Raw genomic sequence first — 23,804 nt, forward strand, 5'->3', positions numbered from 1 at the left:
ATCACGACAGTGATGCCTACAAAGCAAGCAGAATACAGCAACATAGCAATGGTCTGCAAATAATAGAATCAGTAAAGGTCAGCAAGTTTTTATATAGGAAACGCTCGAACACAGGATGGTGTTAACAACAGGCATCCCATACTGGGTTGCTTGACTGCCTCTATTTTTAATCAAACACTACAAGTTCACAGACAGACAGAAGTTTATTCAATATTTTAGGCCATACGACCTACAGTACAGAAGTGTTTTTTTTTGTATCAACATTGTACAGTCACGTGTAGGTAATAATAAGTTTACATAAAATATTAACGTCTAATTTCAAAAATCTTCTTCGGGAATATTGACAGAGATGATATTGTATTTGCATTGCGGGAATTCAACAAATTTTTCATCAGTTGTTCATCTTTGTACATAGTTGAAATCATAGGGAGGTATCTATTTCTAAGAAACTGATAATATTTACAAATGAGAAGTACATTAAACTCATCCTCAACATAGCCTTCATTACAATAACGGTATAAACTACTTTCTTTATCTTGTACATTTTTCTTTCTGACATTATTAACATTAAAATTATGTAATGATATACGTAATTTACACAAAGATCTTCTCAAAATTCTATCCTGAAGTACAGATAGATATTTTCAGGAATAAGTAATGATTTTATATTCGTATAATGGCATAAGGATGATTTTTGACAGTGCCAATCTTGTTAAAATATATCAAGTAATCTTTGCTTAAGCATGAAGAAAATTAATTTATCATTTCCAATATCTTGAGATATCCATGCAAAAGAAAAACCAGACATACATAGAATATTCCTGATATCAGACACCCATTAACAATATTTACCCTTTACATCCAAGGCTTTTAACATAGTATAAGTTCACGTGTAAATGCGATACACCGTTAGTAAAATTTGTATGAAAAACCCACCCTAACGTAGCTTCGCAGCATTCAACACTACTAAACAAACGCCATCGATGACGAAACTATGAAAGGGCGATAATTTCGTTTTCTGTTTCGTGTTCGCTAATTGGCGCAAATAGGCCCCTTGTTGGACCACAATGCCCTCAAATAAAACACCATTAGTAATGGTTATCTCAGATACAATATAAACAAACGTGAAGATCAGTTAGTTTGTTTAACCTAGGGTCTTTAGATTTTAAGTTAGGGCTATTTGAAAGATGTCCCCTTCTGTGAGGAAGATAAGATATTTAGAACAAATGTTTTTTTCTTGCAAAGATACTATGTTTATACAGCCTATGAATAGTCGAGACAGAGCAATTAAATAAATATGAATCATCCCCAGCCAAAACAGAATGTTTTGGTAGGACGGATACCAGTTTTTGCAGGTGCCCATCAAACTATCAACACACACAGGCCTAAGTTTCGTCCTTTTTGGTGTGAGAGGGAACATCAGAAGCAGATCTGTCCTTGCCGGAAGTAGCAAGCAGTGGTAGTTCTGTCTCGGCTGTTGGTCCGGTTTCTATACCAATCACGGTTTTGTAGGTACTGTCCTGCGTTACAGCCTTCTGAAAAATATATGTGGGTAATTTATTTAGGAATCATGAAACAGCCTTTACATTTACCAAATTACCAGCCTTTACCAAATACATTTAGCAGTACAAACTAGGAATCAAGTAGCATTCACGCACGTAGACGTGTCTGAAAGACACATGGAAAATTAACGTGAATACCTCATCTGTCTTGGTCTTTTTCCCGCAGTTCAGCATATTTCTGACGACGTCAGATAGAAATATGACATAGCGAGGATCGAGGCTCCCATCTCTGTTAAACCCTGTCATAAACAAAATAAATGCCAAAATTGAATGACATAAACATCCAATGTTCATAATTTTTGGAGAGGGTGGACGTTATATAAAATTATTTACATACCCATTGCATCTGATGATGAGATGGGGTTTAACGTCGCGTCTAAGATTATTGCACTTATATAGCGACGTGCATGCACACGTGTGTGTGTGTATGTGTGTGTGTGTGTGTCTGCTTGTACTAGTCCGGACTGATGCCGATTTATCGTTCTAGCACACTGGGATACCTTGCCGCAGTTTAACATGAATACCCCACTCAGACACGGCATACTGTCTCCGAGCCGAGTAGTCCTTGTTTTAGCCCCTTTACGCCGAACGCCAGACAGGGTAACAACAAGTACAATTTTTTAACGTCTTTTGGTCGAACCCTGGACCTTCCGCTCTCCGGGCGGACGTTCTACCACTAGACCCAGGAGGCGGTTCATTAGATATGAAGATTTATCAAGAGCTTACAATAAGAATATAAAACCCATCCGAAGGCATGTTGCTTTCAGCTGCGTTGAATAAAACATATTAAACCTTAAATGTGTCGACTTTCTGTTCCGAATGGAAACATGATAACAATAACTTAATTTCCAAATTGACGCATCAGTGACAAAAATGATGTCCGATGCAGTCCCTATTTTGACTTGCACCATAAGTTCTCATGTTATTTCAGGTGAACAATTATGTATAAACATAATTTGGTCTGAGGTATTCCAAAAGATAAAATTGTTCACTGGAGATGGTAGTATCCTGAAATTGTGATTAAAATATTTTATTTGGTGCCTCCTTTCAGAGAAAGAGATTGTATGTTTTGAAGCAGTGACGGAAATAATATGTTGTCTCTAACAAAAATACCAGAATCCCTCACACCCGATTTTTAGGTGGTCTCTCCCCTAAGTACTCCCTACCTGTTGCCCAGCTAACGAAGAAACCCACGATCAGCACGATAGCGATGCCAAGAGCGCCCAGCCACAGGTACGACAGAGTGTATATGACATTGAACCCCGTGCTGGAACAAACAAGATGCTAGATTTTAGAAGTGAAAGGACACCCGATTCGTGGCAACAGTTACGAATGCGTAAGGTGAAATGCAAGAAATATTTTTGCAGAATCTTCTCTAGAAACAAGTATATTATATTCATGCTATATGCAACCGAGACATTTAGTCGCGTTCAGGATTATAGCGACGTGCACGTGTGTTGTTGTTTGTGCTAGTGCTGACTGATGGCGGTTTTATAGTGTTAGCTCACTACCGCGAGATATCATACCGCAGTTTAACATGGATAACACGCTTGCATCCCAAGTATCAAGTTGTCCGACTCCCCATTGTTCTCGGTGCCTTAGGTTTGGTACCTCCCAATCTGTGGACTAACATGTTGACTGCATAAATACCACCTCACACCATCGAGACTTAGACAGGCTTATACTACTGCCAAGTCAAGCACCGCGTGTATCTATTCAACCTGTTCCCTTATCACAATGGATAAAAGATTTGTCCAATGTCCACTGAAGCTTATAACGCTCTTACACCGGTTCGGCGACATCTGCAACGGTTGTTACGTCATACAGTCCTGCTGTTGACGTCAGGAGTCCTGTTGTATTCGTGATCAGTGACGTCATATTATCCACAGAGCACTGGTCAGTTGGGGCTGGAGCCAACCAAGGAGTCGGTCTCGTGGCTCCAGAGAACGTGGCTCCAGCACACAGCCACATCATCAGCGCAGTACTCACAACGGTAGCAGTTATAGCTCCCTGTGAAAACCCAATGTATGAAAACTAATATACATTTGAATATTATTTTTTGTTTGTTTGTTTGTTTGTTTCTTGTGTAACGCAGCACTCAGCAATATTCCAGCTATATGACGGCGGTCTGTAAATAATTGAGTCTGGACAAGACAATCCAGTGATTGACATCATGAGCATCAATCCACGCAATTGGAAAACGATAACATGCATCAACAAAGTCAGAGAGCCTGACCACCCGATCCCGTTACTCGTCTATTACGACAAGCATTGTCACCTTTTACAGCAAGCATGGGTTGCTGAAGACCGGATCTTCACGGGTCTGAAATAATAATGGATTACTTGCTTTAGCGTTAGCCCATGGACAGAGAGATGCGAGGAGAAACAGGCCGCACAGAGGGCCATTGAAGGCAGATAAGATCGTCGTCGCAATCTGAAACAAGTATCATGTTTCTTTCATAATTACAATCATGTAAAACGTCAACGCTAGAGAATCGTCAATTCCGATTATCCGCCAAACAGATTCCATTGGACTAAAAAAGCAAAACAGCGGTGACGCTAGGTGTCCGCAAAAAGGATAAACATGATTGCTTTGCCTGTCCGTCACGCGGTTGTTTTGTAGGCCTGAATATTTTAACTTGAGTGAGTGAGTAAACGATGTTTAAATCCGGGGTTACCAATATTCAATCTTTTGCATGACGACCTGTAAATAATCGAGACACTTTTATACATTATCATGTGAATGAGATCTGAATTAATTTGTATTGAAACCCCCCATTATTATCCCCCGCCGTGATATTGCTGGACTATTGCTAAAAGCGACGTAACACCATATTCACTCACTCACTCATATAAACATAATAATGCTTTCCAAGTTTGACACATCAGTGACCAACATGATGCCCGATGCAATTCTCTATATTGACCTGTACCGTATGTTCCCGCTTTTTTCAGATGAACAGTTGACTTGCCTTCCCATGTGCTTGTGACAGGTGCCACCGGATGGGCAGGATACGCTCATCTTTTGTCAGACACCTGGCATCAACCCTATTTCATAGTGATTCATAAACACATGTCTCTGATAGAGTCGTAATCGTACAATGATTTCTTATGATAATGGTTAGGGAAATCTTTATGTCGCCTAAATTATCAATAACACGATTTACACTTACAATGACACTAAATGTAGATTTTAGTTTTTTGTTTTCAGGAAACATTTTAGAAACGTTTGAACATGAGCAAATCTTTGACCCAAGCTGTTTTTTTATCACTTGAACTTGAAAAAATATGTATTTTTGTACATATCGATATCCTATCTCGTCCTTTCATAATAAAACGATTAAGAAACATTCGTTTTTATCTGTTCGGGAAGCATTTGATAGAAAAATATTACAATGAGCAAGCCTTTGACCCAAACTGTTTTTTTTCTCTTGAAGATGTGAATAATGTCATTTTTGTGTCAATATTCTGCCTCGTCCTTCCATAAATGTTATTAAAACGGTTTGTAAACATTCTTTTGTTCAACGTTATTGTCATTTACAGATACATGGCCAAAGTTAAATAACTTCCATCATAACAAGTGACTGGCAATGATGAATTCATTACGAATAAATGTTAATAAAGGAATAATACATTTTCAGCACATGTGAAACACCCTTTTGCTTTTCCTCTTTGCACAAGCCTGTTATCTAAACGGTCACCAAAATGATGCGAATCAGATATTTAAGCATGTGAAACATTATACACTTCCTGCGTGAGTGTTCCTCCAATGAGGAATATAGGAATGAAAACATTATACACCATCTGCGTGAGTTTTCCTCCAATGAGGAATATAAGAATGAAAACATTATACACCACCTGCGTGAGCGTTCCTCCAATGATGAATATTAAAATGAAAACATTATACACAACCTGCGTGAGAGTTCCTCCAATGAGGAATATCGGAATGAAAACATTATACACCACCTGCGTGCGTGTTCCTCCAATGAGGAATATAAGAACGAAAACATTATACACCATCTACGTGCGTGTTCCTCCAATGAGGAATATAAAAATGAAAACATTATACACCACCTGCGTGAGTGTTCCTCCAATGAGGAATATAAGAACGAAAACATTATACACCATCTGCGTGCGTGTTCCTCCAATGAGGAATATAGGAGTAAAAACATTATACACCACCTGCGTGAGTGTACCTCCAATGATGAATATAAGAATGAAAACATTATACACCACCTTCGTGCGTGTTCCTCCAATGGGGACTATAGGAGTAAAAACATTATACACCACCTGCGTGAGTGTTCCTCCAATGAGGAATATAGGAATGAAAACTTTATACACCACCTTCGTGCGTGTTCCTCCAATGAGGAATATAGGAATGAAAACATTATACACCATCTGCATGCGTGTTCCTCCAATGAGGAATATCGGAATGAAAACATTATACACCACCTGCGTGCGTGTTCCTCCAATGAGGAATATAAGAATGAAAACATTATACACCACCTGCGTGAGTGTTCCTCCAATGAGGGAAATGAGTATGGCCACTCCACAGGCTAAGAGACCGAACACAACCACTGAAAATAAAATGATCAGTGAAATACATTTTGCTTCTCTGAAAAGAGTAGCTTAAGGTATGGCACAAGATGTTTAACACGTGTCACCCCCACACCACACACACGCCAACACGCATATTTACACACAAACACATACACACTATTAACGCCTCAAGTCATCAAATTTTGTTAGGGACCGATTTTTTGCAAGATTGTGGGTGTGTCCTCATGGTTGAGTTATATGAAGTCAAAACGTCGCCTTAACAATTATTGCACTTATAAAGCGACGGACATGCACGTGTGTGTATGGCTGCTTTTACTAACCCGGAGCTATGCTTGCTCTATGGTACCAGCCCAATGTGATACCGCCCCTCTGCTCACAGTTTATCTTTACCCTGCTCAGTCACATTACATTACATCCTTGTTTTTTGCTCTTTAAGTGCCAGGCAAATATAAACGAATATTATTTCAAACACTTCTTCAAAACATACATTGTTTTACACAAAATACATTATTTTCAGAACATTCAGAGTGTCTCGTTGAATATATTTAATTTTTACCACCATTTTCGGGAACCGATTATATTTTTCAAAAATCGCTCAGTCCCTCGTCAGAATATGAAATGGTCGGCATCACTTACAGAGGCACAGTAGTAGGAGTTTGTATATGATTTGTCACATATGCAAATGATGTCCCACTAAATTGTGCTTTGTGAAAGTAGGACAGCTTCAATATGCATGAACTACGTGAAGCACAGCATGTCCCTAAACGTGAGGTAACATTCACCTGATACTTTAGCTATCACCGTTGCTGTCACGTCGGAAACGTTTGGTAGTCGAGGCTTGAGAATGTCCTCCCAGGTCATTGCTGACAGGCTGGAGAGTCCAGATGAAATTGTGCTGTTGAAAGAATACATGACATTGTGCTTCTTCCTTAAATGTTTTAGTTACATATATCGCGAATCAGTCCACTATATGTTCTGTTCGTATTATGTAGATGGTAGGTTTTTGCATGAATAGGAGTGTTTGAGTGAGTATGGTTTTACGCTTTTAGCAATATTCAGCTATTAGGTTCGTAGCGGGGGACGCCTGAAACATCATGATTAAGAAAGTAGACGATCTTCATGTGGGGGATAAATTTGATATTTCTTTTTTATTGACAATTTGAAAATGATTTCTTTTATTTCTATTTATTATTTCACTGTAGCATAGGATTTGAATGTTGCAAAATGATAAGACTTATTTATGTGACATTAACAGTGGTTATGCATTCTGCTTAATGACGACGGTGAATCATACCTAAATCATAATAACTGTGAATTGGCCTTGTTTAAAGTAACGCATTGTCTTCTGGACATGTATTGTATAGGGTGAATGTATTGTCAACACAGCTTCGCTCCACATGTCGGAAACAATGACATAAAGAACCAAGCTCCCAACATACAGTGCAATTAAGTACGGGATTTAATGCTTCTCACCAAGTTCTGAGTCAAGAGTCGTGTTTTATTCCAGAAATTTATTAAATAGTTATTACAGTCGCCACACGTCCTTAAAAAGCAAATAAGTTGATAATGGAAACATAAACACATCTTGCCTCGGGAAGATGATAAACGCTGCTCATGTGAAGATTTCTGAGACAATAAATACCCCACAGACACACTGAATAAGTCGGGCCGGGAGGGTCCAGTACACAATCTGCCTTAAAGATGCACCGAAATGAAGGACCAGGAAGAGTCTAGGTATAAGCTACCACCAAACGCCACTGAGACCATGGAGAGTCCAGTAGACTACCTACCTTAAGGGTGCATTGAATAACGCGACCAAGAACATTCCAGGCAGAACTTACTATAAAAACCGACCTTGCATTACTCACATTAAATGCGTGCCAAGAAGAATTCAGGCATAGCCTATTTTAAAGACGCACCGGGACCAGGGGGAGTCCTGGAATGACCTACCTTAAGGACGGACTGAATAAAGCGGCCAGAAAGAGTCCAGGCATTCCGGGAAAGCCCCGGAAAATATCCATTACTATATATGGTATAATCTAAAAGAAACAAAAAATTATGAAAAACAGGCAAAATGGAGTTGTCATGTGACAGAGTGTCTCCGTGAGAGAGTGTCTGGCTGGAGATGATTCATCCCTCGAAGGTATGACAGTGTATGGTGAGAGTGTCTGACAAGAGATCCTTGAGCCCTCGAAGGAATGACAGTGTATGGTGAGAGAGTGTCTGACAAGAGATCCTTGAGCCCTCGAATAAATGACAGTGTATGGTGAGAGAGTGTCTGACAAGAGATCCCTGAGCCCTCGAAGGTATGACAGTGTATGGTGAGAGAGTGTCTGACAATAGATCCTTGAGCCCTCGAAGGAATGACAGTGTATGGTGAGAGAGTGTCTGACAAGAGATCCTTGAGCCCTCGAAGGTATGACAGTGTATGGTGAGAGAGTTTCTGACAATAGATCCTTGAGCCCTCGAATGAATGACAGTGTATGGTGAGAGAGTGTCTGGCAAGAGATCCTTGAGCCCTCGAAGGAATGACAGTGTATGGTGAGAGAGTGTCTGACATGAGATCCTTGAACCCTCGAAGGAATGACAATATATGGTTAGAGAGTGTCTGACATGAGATCCTTGAGCCCTCGAAGGAATGACAGTGTATGGTGAGAGAGTGTCTGACATGAGATCCTTCAGCCCTCGAATGGATGACAGTGTATGGTGAGAGAGTGTCTTACAAGAGATCCTTGAGCCCTCGAAGGTATGACAGTGTATAGATGAGAGATCTATAGTGTCTGAGAAGAGATCCTTGAGCCCTCGAATGAATGACAGTGTATGGTGAGAGAGTGTCTAACAAGTGATCCTGCAGCCCTCGAAGCTTAAGGAGGACGGTTTATGAATGAGAGAGCATAAGCATATAAGTGTATAAGTTCGAGAGCAGGAGATCATTAAGCCCTCGAAGGAATGACAGTGTATGGGTGCGAGAGCAGGAGATCCTTGAGCCCTCGAAGTAATGAGTGTTTTGGTGAGAGAGCGTCTGACAGGAGATCATTCAGCCCTCGAAGGAATGACAGTGTATGGGTGAGAGAGCAGGAGATCCTTGAGCCCTCGAAGTAATGAGTGTTTGGGTGAGAGCGTGTCTGACAAGAGATCATTCAGCTCTCGAAGTTATGACAGAGTGTCCGTAAAGTATTTCTAACTGTGATGTTCCTTATAAGAGGCTTCCATTTTAGTGAAGAAAGTTGTTATGCCAAAAGAGTCTTGCAGTTGTTGTGTAATTGACTCCACTCAAAACAGTTTCATGCTTTGAGTTGTTTGCAATAACTTAAAAGCAGCCCTGTGGTTGCAGTGTTGGGTCGGCACAGTATAGGCCCGGTTTCGTGTCGAGCCCTCAGACCACTCCTTTCTCATATCCCCACTGGGGCATCCTTACTTACTCACTATGACAGCCTGGCATTCAGGATGAACGCTCAACAGCTGTTTACACACAGAGGACTAAATAAATGACAATTTTGTCAAAATAATAATTTTTATTCCTGTTGAACTCTTGCCACTATCTCAAGCTGGCCAACTTGATTGTACCAAGTAACATGCATATGATAAGCAGTGTCTGTTAAGGATATCAATATCTATCCAGTATATCTTGTAATATACCTAACTTTTGCTTTTTAAAATTGAGGTGAAATGGGGTTGAGCATCGAAAGTTAGTGTATGTGCTTGTGTGTGTTTCTGCTTGTACTAGTCCAGACTAATGCCGTTTTTAGAGTGCTAACCAACTCAGATACCATGCCGCAGTTTAACATGAATACCCCACTCAGTGTACTGCCTCCAAGCCAACAAGTCTTTGTTAAAGACCCTTAATGCCGAGCACTCGCATGGTAACAACAAGTACCATCTTTTTACGTGTTTTGGTATGACGCAGCAGGGGATCGAACCCCCGACCTTCCGCTCTCCGGGCCAACGCCCTACCACTAAGCCACGGAGGCAGTTTTACTTTATTCAAGTTCAGCGATTTTTTATAGGTTGTCATAATGTGTTTGGTTAATTAACATCAAAACACAATAACGACTCTGAAACATTCGTGGATCCAAAGGGCAAGGTTCCGCAATCATATCTTTTTCAGCCTCCTTACCATCATGTAAAATGCCATTTACCACAACCAATTCGTAACATGTTTTCAACAAACACCAATTAATTGACAAAATCTGGCTAAATCAAACCCAAATTGTTGCCAGATCTATGTCCATTGATGGTTCTCTCACTTCTACTGTATCCGCACTTGTGATGATGCACTTGCTTAATGATCAAATAAACCAACGGACCTGGTTCGGATTGTGTATTTGTCCGGACTCCAAAGGGTCACATCTGACGTTCACGTAGTAGGCGTATGTGACGATGCCCTCGATCATGGCCACCGTCAGTGTTATCCAGAACGCAGGACTCACAATCAGCATCACTCTGAAGCACAGAGATATCATAGCAACGTTATACAGGTGTTCCAGTCGACGTCTGAATTCAGTTACCATTGAAAATGACAAACAATATCACTTGACAAAAATTGTCTTATTCACGCATTCACTTTACAAATTGCTTGTACATTTAAAACCTTTTTTTGCAAATTAACTGAGGAACGTATTATTTTTATTGATTTGCTGAATCCAATTTTCCTTTGCTTGCAAAGAACAGAACAATTTGATGCATAAAATAACTGAAATAGGTAAAACCATTTATTTGACAATGGCGTAGAGGCCCACTGAAGATTGTGGGCTTACAGTTTGTTCCCAGCAAGTCGAAAGAGGCGACTAAATGTTTGTTTATTTGTTGCTTAACGCCGCGACCCGTGAAGATTCCGGGGTAGAATAGGTCTTCAGCAACCCATGCTTGCCGTAAAAGGCGACTATGCTTGTCGTAAGAGGCGACTAATGGGATCGTGTGGTCAGGCTCGCTGACCTGGTTGATGCATGTCATCGATCCCAATTGCGTGGATCGATGCTCATGATATTAATCACTGGATTGTCTGGTCCAGACTCTATTATTTACAAAGAGCCGTCATATAGCTGGAAAATATTGCTGAGTGCTCACTCAATGAACGTTCATACTCAAGTGAACTCGCACAAAGAGAAGGTAGATTCTGAAATGCTTATGATACAGTCAGAATCGTTCAGTTGACTCAATTGCTGTTGTCATCACTGATTTATAGTGGTCCATTCACATCTTTTCCACAGCTGTTTGCCCTTTACGCCAAGTGGGGTCTGTTTGGGCAGAAAATTAAGGCTTGTTGTTCTTTTGTATTGACAGATTATATGTTATGAATATGGAATAGGTTATGGCGCTTTCATTAACTAATTGGTTATTGCCGATGATGATTTACTAACTTACAAAAAGATTGCGACTATAAACACATGTGATAGTATTTATGTAACATTAAAACATTGATATCTATTTAATATTGTCTTTTTTAAGATAATTACAGGAAGTGCGAATAAAATACAGTAAACTACATTTATAAAGAACTCAACGGGACCACTAATGTTAATTCTGAACTTCGTTATAAACATATATACAGCAAATACCCGGTACCCCCAAAACAGTTCGTTATATCCGTCAGTTGGTTAGTAGCGTGTTCGTTATAAACGTAGTTTTCAGTTACTGCTGAGACTCACTTCTTGGCTGCTGCGAGTGTAGGCGTGGAACAGACCCTCTGTATAGTGGACTGGTTAAAGATCAGGCCGGAAGACCGAGCGAATGTCCCCAGAAACAGTCCCCAGAACGTGTGACGGACAGTCGGGTCCATGTCAAAACTAGGTGACAACATCATGGATTGTTAGAAAACGTCCCGTGGAAAAAAGTAGTGTGTTGTTGATCAGTAAGTTTAGGCTGAGTGAGTATTTCTCCTTCTACATTTCATGCTAACAAACGGACATGTACATTTTAACAGAAGTAGGGTCTTGAATTTGACTTGCAACTGAGTTGCAGCAACTTCATAGAGACAAGGAGCAGCGCTGTTGCCTCGTGGTAAAGTATTCGCTCATCACGCCAGCTTAGGCTCTGTACACTGCAGTGTGAGTCCCATTTCTGGTGTCCCTCGCCGTGATATTGCTGGAATATTTCACTTACTCACTCAACATAAATGATCACAATCACAATTTGTCTGATATTTTCGCAAGGTTTTATTTCATAGGTCCACGTAATTGTGCATATCACCCTCAAAAGAGGCGGTTGTGTTTGTCGTAGTGACGACTTACGGGATCGGGTGGTCAGGCTCACTCACTTGGTTGGTGCATGTCATCGTATCCCATTTGCCTGCATAGATGCTCATAATATCGCTCACTGGATTATCTGGTTATTACATACCGCCGCTATATAGCTGGAATATTGATGAGCGTGGCGTTAAACACAAACAAAACAGTTCAATCACAAATTGTGCATGTATCATATCTGAATATGTTGAAAATTTATTAAATGAATAAATATCATTTGAAGAAACTGTCAAATCTTACTTAAAGAAATTCAGGCGTCCTCCCTTAGCCGCAGTGGTCCACACAGCCTTGATTCCACCTGCGTCAATTGTGCCCTGAAATACGATACACAGATTCTTTTAAAAAAGGCCAATATTTTTATCCCCACAGGGAACATTTTCATGCTGATTGGTCGAAATCGACTTCTTCGATGATAATGTAAGTGGCATATTATATTACAGGAATACAGGAAATAACACTTAAGCATTAACGTATATCTCGTGACTACTTTTCGTATCCCTATTTGAGGCGGTCGGGTAGCCTAGTGGTTAAAGCGTTCTCACGCCGAAGACCCGGGTTCGATTCCCGACATTGGTACCTTGTGTTCTGTGAGAAATACGAGGTACGTGTGCCCCCCCCCCCCCCCCCCCCCACCATGCAGAACATGCACACATTATTAGGCAAACATGTATTTGCTGATACAATCGGCCTCCGACCTCCGACCTCCGACCATGAGCCGAAGATCCGGGTTCGATTTCCAACGTAGTGTAAAATCATATTCACCAACTCTCTTACTCATATGTTTGCACCGATAATCACGTTGAGGATTCATCGACACAGTTTGCTAACACAGGTACAAAAAACCTGTAAGGACAGCAACCTGTGCTTGTCGCAAGAGGTGACTAAATGGATCAAGGGTGGGACGAGGTGCATTGGTTAATTACTTGTCATCATATCCACATTATGTGGATCCATCCAGGGTAGAATAGGTCTTCAGCAACCCATGCTTGCCGTAATAGGCGAGTAACGGGATCGGGTGGTCAGGCTCGCCAACTTGGTTGATGCATGTCATCGTATCCTAATTGCGTGGATCGATGCTCATGATGTCAATCACTGGATTGTCTTGTCCAGACTCTATTATTTACAGACTGCCGTCATTCAGTTTGAATATTGCTGAGTGCGGCGTTAAACAACATTCAAACAAACAAACAAACAAACAAACAAACAAACAGACAAACAAACGTGGATCTTTGCTCATCACTGGATTGTTTGGTCCACAAAACAAAGGGACAATCCACTGTCGTTATTGAAGATGTGAAAAGAACCACGTTCGTTTTGCACCAGTTTTGAGAAGGCGCTGCAAACAGGACTTATAGTAACAGAAGGCCCTTCAAAATGTTGGTAAACTTACAAGCCAGGCAATATCAACAATGCCCAGGGCGTTCCGGTGGAACGGTTAATAATTTTGATTAATCACGCCTCCTCGGTTTTGGCTGAAAATGTAAAACATTTAGCTCGGGCTTTTCTCTCACTCACGGTTTTACCTTTCAACCCAAACCGAGGAGGCGTGTTTTATCCTGTACTTACAACGCAGTTTCATGACATTCCCAGGAGGCCTACCTTGATGATGACTGAGAGCATGCCCGCAAACATCACGACAGCCTGAAAGACATCAGTCCAGATGACCGCTTTCAGTCCGCCCTGCAAACAATACACCCGTTCCAGTAACATTACTCATAAGGATTAGATCGATCCTGGTTCATACAATTTATGATTAATGCTACTTCTCAGATATATTCAACTATTGTCAAATAACAATTATTTCTAAAGGGTGTTCCATGTTCTGGCGTTAATAACATTTCAATTTGACACTGTTTTGGATAAAATACTTTAATGGACAGGTTAACCTTGATTTGCAAAGTATTGCTCTTGGTTCGTCCAAATCAACCGATTGGGTTGAAAATTTTACCCACAAAATATAACAAGTATGAATAAAATAGGATTGACGTATTGATAATTATTTTTGAGAATTAGTGGTCATTTCTCACCATGGCTGTGTATACAATAGCGGCAGCTGCAACCAGGAAGATGGACCCTGTCTGGGGAAATCCCGTCACTATAAATAGAACAAGATTTTATTCCTTCAAGATTTTACAACTGTCCAGTCAAGGTGCCGGCACGTTATTTTGGCGCGGACAACGTATGCTTGCTACCTTATCTTAGAGATGGCAAACTAATATTTGTTACAGATAAAATCTCACATAAACGGTCCCAAAGTGCAGGAAATAGCATTATATTTATTTTTAAAAAATTCCAGGTGGCATGCCCCGAGACCCGGCCGTTTTGCGTCTTCGTAACATTGGTTTTGCTTTCACTTAAAACTGCCCTTGTTGCGCCCTTGGATGGAATGTGTTCTTGTATGAGGTCACTGATATATTTGGGTGCAATGAGTGCGTTATATTTCAGCAACATGACGTCATGTCGGCGCAATGTTGGAGGAAAGTCTGAACTGTCTGAATGCAGGTCTGAGATGTTTACAACTTTGCTGGAACCCATGAACACAATGGCGAGCACAATATAATCAGGACGAAGCTTTATTCGGGGGCGCGATTCGCTGTGCAGAGTTACGTCACTTCGGCACGCCAGAAACCTATGATTGTGGGTTCGAATCCCGGTTCGCCCCGATTATGTTTCTAGGTTTGTGATCAGCACCATATCCGCGTTCGTGGGTTTCACCGAAGTGGTAAACGTCTTAGACCTGACTCACTTCGGGCTTTCCTCCCACATTAAGTTGACACGCCGTGATATGACTGGAATACTGTTACAAGCGGCGTTAAACCCCCCCCCTCTCTCTCTCACACACACTCATCTTTATTCGTCGCTAGCAGGGCGAGAATGATGGCTGGACAATTCGTTTCTTCCCTGTCATAGATTAATTAATAAACAACACTATAACCATAGCACTTTTGTTCAGATAATTTAATGTTTTCAAACATACACGTACCTGCCTCCAGTGCTATAGCTGGGCCAAACATCACCACGCCCATGTAGAAAACCTGGAATGGCATAATAGTTTGAACTTGGGTGAGATGTTTGATTTGATGTTTCTTGTTTAAGGACGGATTCAGAAATATTCAATCTATATAACGGCGGGGTGAGAATAATTGAGTCTGGACCTGACAAGCCAGTAATTGATAACATAAGCGACGACAAGCATCAACAAAGTCACCGAGCTTGACCACCCGATCCTGTTAGTCCCCTCTTACAATAGGTAAAGTTACCTCTTACGGCAAGCATGGGCTGCTAATGATTGCACTTATTTTGCAACGTGCATGCATTGCATATTTGATAGTGCTAGCCCGCTGAGATACGATGGCGCAGTTTCACAAAAAATCTGCCTAGTCACAGTCTTGTGACTGCACCGCTCCCCTCTAGTCACAGTCTAGTGACTGGACCACTCCACTCTAGTCACAGTCTAGTGACTGCACCGCTCCTCTCTAGTCACAGTCTAGTGATGGCACCGCTCCCCTCTAGTCACAGTCTAGTGACGGCACCGCTCCCCTCTGGTCACAGTCTAGTGACGGCACCGCTCCACTCTAGTCACAGTCTAGCGACTGCACCGCTCCACTCTAGTCACAGTCTAGTGACTGCACCGCTCCACTCTAGTCACAGTCTAGTGACTGCACCGTTCCCCTCTAGTCACAGTCTAGTGACTGCACCGCTCCTCTTTAGTCACAGTCTAGTGATTGTACCGCTCCTCTCTAGTCACAGTCTAGTGATGGCACCGCTCCAGTCTAGTCACAGTCTAGTGACGGCACCGCTCCCCTCTAGTCACTGTCTAGTGACTGCACCGCTCCTCTTTAGTCACTGTCTAGTGATTGCACCGCTCCAGTCTAGTCACAGTCTAGTGACGGCACCGCTCCTCTCTAGTCACAGTCTAGTGACGGCACCCCTCCACTCTAGTCACAGTCTAGCGACTGCACCGCTCCCCTCTAGTCACAGTCTAGTGACGGCACCGCTTCCCTCTAGTCACAGTCTAGTGACTGCACCGCTCCCCTCTAGTCACAGTCTAGTGACTGCACCGCTCCCCTCTAGTTACAGTCTAGTGACGGCACCGCTCCCCTCTAGTTACAGTCTAGTGACTGCACCGCTCCCCTCTAGTCACAGTCTAGTGACTGCACCGTTCCACTCTAGTCACAGTCTAGTGACGGCACCGCTCCACTCTAGTCACAGTCTAGTGACGGCACCGCTCCCCTTTAGTCACTGTCTTGTGACTGTACGGCTCCCCTCTAGTCACTGTCTAGTGACTGCACCGCTCCCCTCTAGTCACAGTCTAGTGACTGCACCGCTCCCCTCTTGTCACAGTCTAGTGACGGCACCGCTCCACTCTAGTCACAGTCTAGTGACTGCACCGCTCCCCTCTAGTCACAGTCTAGTGACGGCACCGCTCCAGTCTAGTCACAGTCTAGTGACTGCACCGTTCCACTCTAGTCACAGTCTAGTGACTGCACCGCTCCACTCTAGTCACTGTCTAGTGACTGCACCGCTCCCCTCTAGTCACAGTCTAGTGACTGCACCGCTCCCCTCTTGTCACAGTCTAGTGACGGCACCGCTCCACTCTAGTCACAGTCTAGTGACTGCACCGCTCCCCTCTAGTCACAGTCTAGTGACGGCACCACTCCAGTCTAGTCACAGTCTAGTGACTGCACCGTTCCACTCTAGTCACAGTCTAGTGACTGCACCGCTCCACTCTAGTCACAGTCTAGTGACGGCACCGCTCCCCTCTAGTCACAGTCTAGTGATTGCACCGTTCCACTCTAGTCACAGTCTAGCGACTGCACCACTCCCCTCTAGTCACAGTCTAGTGACTGCACCGCTCCACTCTAGTCACAGTCTAGTGACGGCACCGCTCCCCCCCCCCCCCCCCCGAATGACAAAATATAAACATAATTATTGTGAGATTTATTTTGAAATTGCATTATTGTAGTTTGTATATGTTGATAAGCTGCTAATATAACCCGATCGTATGGATTGTTCCTATACGTATCTGTCTGTACTTACGTATGATAGAACGCCAAGGGTAGTTCCCAGTTGACGGATCGTACGTGATTTAAACCGCCCATCCAAATACTGAAAACATAAAATAAATATATTAGTGATTCAGCTGAAGTAAACCTTAATAAAATTTTAAGTACTCATTAAATACTCTTATATTCATATTGCTTTTCACTCTTTACGCGCGTAATTGAGATGAGTGATTGAGTGATTACTGCACTGTCAAATCTGATTAAACATCACAAGTTTTACAGACCGCCTCCTTAGTGTAGTGGTAGAGCGTCCGCCTGGAGAGCGGAAGATCCGGGGTTCAATCCCAAAAGACGTTAAAAGATGGTACTTGTTGTTACCCTGTCTGGCGCTCGGCATTCAGTGGCTAAATAAGAACTGGTCGGCTCGGAATCAGTATACTGTGTCTGAGTTGGGTATTCATGTTAAACTGTGGCATGGTATCTCAGTGAGCTAGCACTATAAATCGGCATCAGTCTGGACTAGTACAAGCAGCCACACACACACACGTGTATGCACGTCGCTATATAAGTGCAATAATCTTGGACGCGACGTTAACCCCATTTCACCTCAACTCACATGTTTGATTCCAGTACGATAACTAATTACGTGATGATCTGACAACCCCTCGAAAGACGGTAGCCATAATGTGATCGCCCAGTCTAAATAAATGATACATGGGTTCTTGAGCAACAATGTAATGGTGCGGCCGTTATTATTTACATTCGGAACTGATGGTTTTACTTTCTTTGCGAGATACACAATGCAGGTCTCATACCGAGATTCGATGCTGATTGGCTGATTGGAAAGATTTCCTGACGCGTCTAAACTAGTTCCGCTGTATTAATCTGAACTTACCTCGTAAGCGCTTGTAAGTTTCAGGGGATGAATCAGTGGTATCATCAACACCCTGCATATCAGAAATGCCGCCATGAAACCAAAAAGAGCTATAAAAAGCTGAGCTCCATATACGTATACTTCTGCCGGATAGCCCAGCATCATGATCGACGACTCAAACGACACCATGAGCGACACAGCGACGGGGAGAAACTTCATGACACGTCCTCCGACCAGAAACTCGGATGTTTTTCGCTGACGTCCGCCAGACATTGCAAAGTAAAGTCCTATGCCGAGCGAGATGAGGATGGTGGCGCCGAACACCACGTAGTCAACGATGTGGAAGCTGTGTCTGCTGGCCATTTTAATTCGTTTCTCTTCCTATCGATCCAAGTGAGTCTTTGCAAGGGATGAGTCTTGTGATGCTTGGATGCGTTTATGATGCGTTGGAAACTTTTGTGATGCTCAGAGAAATCTGGGGATGCCTGACAATCTCTTGGGACGGGTATGCCTGTCTTGGAATGCGTTGGGATATATTGGGATGCGCTTAAAGGCCTTGAGAAAACAAGGTCTTGCGGTGTCTAGGAATGTCTTGGGGTTTTCGAAAATTCTTGAAGTATATGGAAAGGTCTTTGGATCCTAAGGTAAGAAGGCAATCTGAAGATTTGATACCATCGATGTGGACTTCAATGTGTTGAGAACACTCTTGCCATCTCTGGACGATGTCGTTCCTCTGTGCTACGTTGCATAAGATGCCCTTGTCACTCTCAAGATGGACTGGGCATTGGGAAACATTCTGTTGGGATTAAAACACAAATATATAAGCATACGTGGACACAATGTACCTTTACCTACATCATACATCGTTTTCTATAAACTATGGAGAATTTAGCTGAGTATGGTTGAGTATGGATAAGTATTCGCAAATTAGATGACATCCAAAGTAACAGTATATTCGTCTTTTAAATAATTAGACATGCATTGTCGGGCCTTAAAGTGGAGTACAGGAAGCAAAACACGCCAACCTCAGTTCTGCACCAAATGGCAATTGAAAATATTTATGGTAACGTTCAGGATTAGTAATGGTGCTAAATAAACAAGATTAATATTTCAAAAAAATATGGTCAGTTTTAATTATTGGGTGGATGTCGATTTTAAAAGAATCCATCAAAATCTCACACAGTATTATCAAATCATGGCGGCAATGTCTGCACTGCACCCTCCATGTTTAAAGCAGTTGCCGTCACAACTAATTGTAATGGACCATGTAGAAGCACGGTTGTCGGCCCTATCATCTGGCGTGTAATCGCAACTTAGTCACACGGGTCTCGGAGCTTGGAGTAAAGCAGTACGTCGTACAAATAGCAAACTAAATGTTATAGATTGTAACAGTAAAATAAGTATCCGTTACACATTCGTCAACCCGTGACGGCCCGGTGTAGAAAAGTTCTTCAGCAACCTTTGCTTGCCGTAAAAGGCGGGGCTGAATTATTTATCAACATATGCAGCAACAGAAGCTAAAAGGATTATTGTCTGATGTACCCGTGAATATGTAACAAATAAATCATTTAAAACATGCATTTCCTAAAGAAATAATAATGTTGTCTTCAATGAAAATAATAAAATAGCTTCAAATGCGATCTAGTTGATTTTATATAAAATAGTTTTCAATGTCAAATTAAAAAAAAGAAATCCATTTAATATTTTTAGTTATTGAACCCCAAAATATCATATCCCTCCTGACAGAAGTAGAAATGCATATTCAGGAATAAACCAAAAATCACGGTCTTAAAAGTTGAAAATACAAATCATTATCTGATTATGTTATGCAAGACACAAACTAGATATAAAAACACATAAAAAGTATGCATTATAGAACCAAAGAAATATTAAACCCCTTCGGACAGAAGGGACAAATGCATATTTTGAAATAGCCATCGGATGTGTCTGAAGGAAAAATGCATATTTTGGAATTACCAAATAAACCCCACTCTTGGAAGATTTAAATGAAATGTTTATCTTAATGAGCGTGAACATCTTTCAATATCAGAAGAAACATTTACAACATGTTAATTATAAGAAACCACAACGGTAAAGATTTAGTTGAATCATACAAAAGAAACAGACGCATACTACCTCTGTCCAAATGAGTGTTTCTTATGACCGGTGCCACACATCTGTGCCTCGGAAATTAACGCTTCTGTCTCGTCATTGTGATTTGAATGAAATATTTGCATATTTGAATGCATTAACCTGCTATAGCGGTCGCTAACGTGCCGATCAGATGACATAGAATATTGTTGTGGGAATTGCAAACAAAATCACTAACGAGGAATTACCGATATTATATACATCTAAAAACGGCATAACACAGTTCATACTCAACAACTAGTAATATTCTGTTGTTTTACATCTCAACACCCGCCATTGTTGCATGTTAAATCACACTCGCTGGTTCCATGCTCACGAATTACCTGATACTCGTGACTGAATACATCACCCAAACTTTCTAAAGCATTTCAATTCCCGACATGGGTACAATGTGTGAAGCCCATTTCTGGTGCCCCTCGCTTTGATATTGCTAGAAGTGGCGTAAAACCATACTCACTCACTAAAGCATTTTAATTACTATAATTGTACATATGTACGTCATGATTATGATATTGAGATAACTGTTATTTTTATCGATAATTTGCAGTTGAATATGTTAAAAGTAATAATAATTTTGAATATTTTCATTGTGTATGTTGTCTTATTTGAGGTGAACATTCCAATATATATAGTTGCGACCCGAGTTATCTACATGTCTATTTGTTTAACAGTGCAATCATATGGTAGACAAAAAGGTTTATTTTCACACTGAGGGTAAACATGTTAAAACAAGGACTGGACAAAAACAGATTAGTATTAATGCAAGTTTGTACTGAATGAAACACTACTTCCTGGAATGTACACAGCCGTTCTTGATGTGATATGTATAAAATGTATCATTTAACTCCGTTGTATATGAGCCTGTGGCCTTTCATACAACACAGAATTGAATTGAATTGAACGTTGATGTAATGCAGTTAACAAGTGGTTCATTGTTGGATGACGATATTAGCCACTAGCAATATCAGAAGTGCCACTGTGCACGACCAACCAGCACACTGGCACAATCCCTGGGTTAATATACTGGAGTTTATTAGTCAGGCACAGAATCAACTACAATTTATAGTCGATTACAGAATAATTACAATCTCTTTAGAATAGGATCTTAGCTCTCGCTGCCGCTAAACAATAGTGTTTGCGAACTATGACCGACCAATGAATGACAAGAAGTCAACATTTATTTAGCCAATCAGAAACCAATTTTCTCTTGTTATAAAGGCACTTGATTCAAACTGGCCACTTCCATTCAAGACTACGCGTTGAAAAAGAAACTTTGACAAAGTTCTCGATTCAAGGTTTGAAAACAGATCTAAAGAACGTTCTGGAACGTTCACGATTTTAAAACAGATTTAAAGAACGTTCTGTAACCTTCAAGATTTTAAAACAGATCTAAAGAACGTTCTGAAACGTTCAATATTTTAAAAAAGATCTACAGAATGTTGTGGAATGTATAACAGATAGTGGAGATTGTATGGATGTACTTCCAAATGGCTGTGCAAAGCACGTAACTGTCGTTCGGAATACCCAGTGTTAAACTGTTCGAGGTTCCTCATTTGGTAGGTGACGCTCTGTTTGGTCGGATGAAAGGTCGTTCTTACGTAATGGGATAATCTTAAATGATTACTTAACGGTAGCGAAAACTAACACCTGATGTTAATGAGATTGAGAATGATTACAATCAATTATATATAAACATATATACGAAGAATTAACAAATATATAAAAGGATTCACAATGACTGATGCAGATAGATTTGTACAAAGCAGAATCACAATGTGCATGCAGCTTACGAATGATTAAATAGTACTAATACAATTCCTCCTATGCGGAACATTCACAAAAGTGTAGTATATGTGAAGCATGAAATTTAAAAAGTAAAAAATGCATCAAGATCTTACCATATAGTATCTGGTTGTAGCCACATTGCCGAACTGTTCAGTGTACCGTCAGGACTTTCTACATAAAGATAGTGAACGCTGCTTATTTGTGTGAATAATAGTTTATTTGTCAGCCACAGAGTTATGTGTGACTGAGCTATCGAGGATGGTCTAATTTTCTGATTAAGTTGTCAATGATGTTGTTATGACATTGGTAACACTTATCTCGACAGAATTGCATAACTGAACTTGACCGAGTCACTCTTGATAAAGGTGTTTACGGATTCGGTTCAGGTTGAAGAAGAAAACCTGACAAGTATACGCGTGTAGGCGTGGTACATGGGATTATTAGTTTAGACTGATAAGGGGTTAAGTCTTAAATTTGTTTGCATAACCATGACCAGTATTACAGGCCACACTGGCCGTGAACTATGTCCAAATCGCGTTATCAGTTTGACCATCGGCATTTTTAAGGTATTGGAGCGTTTTCCGTTGGTTGTTATATTTTAGAGTTTATATAATTTCTGAAGACACCCAATTCCATTCATATATCATGCATCGTTATAACATTTGCCTAACTGTTTTTGGTCACAATACGTTTGAAGAAACGCCAGAAAACCCTTCTCATGATCAGAGAAACATCTGTTAACGCAGATTCCATTGTTCGATTCCGAATATTTGATTAGTACATACGTAGTAATCACTATAAAACTGTTATGATACCAGGTGCTCGCGAAAAGGTGATCGTATCACGCTCCGTTGGCATCCGTCACAAACACATGCAAAGTTAGCCACAGCCTGTTCACTCTGATATATTTCAGTAAAAAGAATTAGGTCTTCAGCAACCCATACTTGCCGTAAAAGGCCACTATGCTTGTCGTAAGAGGCGACGAACGGGATCGAGTGGTCAGGTTCGTTGACTTGGTTGATGCACGTCTTCGTATCCCAATTGCTTGGATCAATGCTCGTGATATCAGTCATTGAATTGTCTGGTCCAGACTCGATTATTTACAGACCGCCGTCATACAAATGGAATATCGCTGAGTGCAGCGTTAAAAACAATCAAACGAACAAACAAACAAACAAACAGACAAACAGTCAATAGGATGAACAATCGAAATGGAGAATGATAATCATACCAAGGCCCCCGCCCTACCCACTTAAGGAAAATGTCATTTGCAAAATATATATTCGATAAAACAGTACTGCGTTTCCCAGCTAAAGGTCGATTCTCATTCATGTCACAAAACGTTGTCCCATCTCCTGCGCATGCACTGATATTTGCAGAGAGCATGTGCTTGGAATACATCACGACATGGAGTTGTATTAATGTGTAATCACACCAATCAAATCATGAACCGAGTGGAGGTAGCTTGTCTGATTTTGTGGTCCAGACTTGATATTTTACAGACCGCCGTCATGAAGCTGGAATTTTGCTGAGTGAGGCGTTAGACAACAAACAAACAATATCATGTGTATTTTCGAAACCTTAAAGGATCTGCTTCAATTCTGTTAAAGTAATTTCTTCA

General features: G+C 41.1%; 1 protein-coding gene across 1 annotated transcript; it reads right to left on the minus strand.

Annotated features, from left to right (window-relative positions):
- Positions 1-1,385: 1,385 nt before the first annotated feature.
- Positions 1,386-18,610, minus strand: LOC139448551 (sodium-coupled monocarboxylate transporter 1-like). Its single transcript, XM_071230117.1, has 16 exons — positions 18,269-18,610; positions 17,408-17,476; positions 15,351-15,402; positions 14,395-14,462; positions 13,967-14,047; positions 12,608-12,681; positions 11,771-11,908; positions 10,430-10,565; positions 8,073-8,161; positions 6,905-7,017; positions 6,069-6,139; positions 3,910-3,996; positions 3,349-3,572; positions 2,729-2,829; positions 1,701-1,801; positions 1,386-1,535 (listed from the first exon to the last, which is right to left on the minus strand). The coding sequence occupies exons 1-16, from the start codon at positions 18,608-18,610 to the stop codon at positions 1,386-1,388; spliced, it is 1,896 nt and encodes a 631-aa protein (XP_071086218.1).
- Positions 18,611-23,804: the final 5,194 nt, after the last annotated feature.

Source organism: Haliotis cracherodii, unplaced genomic scaffold, assembly GCF_022045235.1.
Source record: "Haliotis cracherodii isolate W230 unplaced genomic scaffold, xgHalCrac1.p SCAF_7, whole genome shotgun sequence".
NCBI lineage: Eukaryota > Metazoa > Mollusca > Gastropoda > Lepetellida > Haliotidae > Haliotis > Haliotis cracherodii.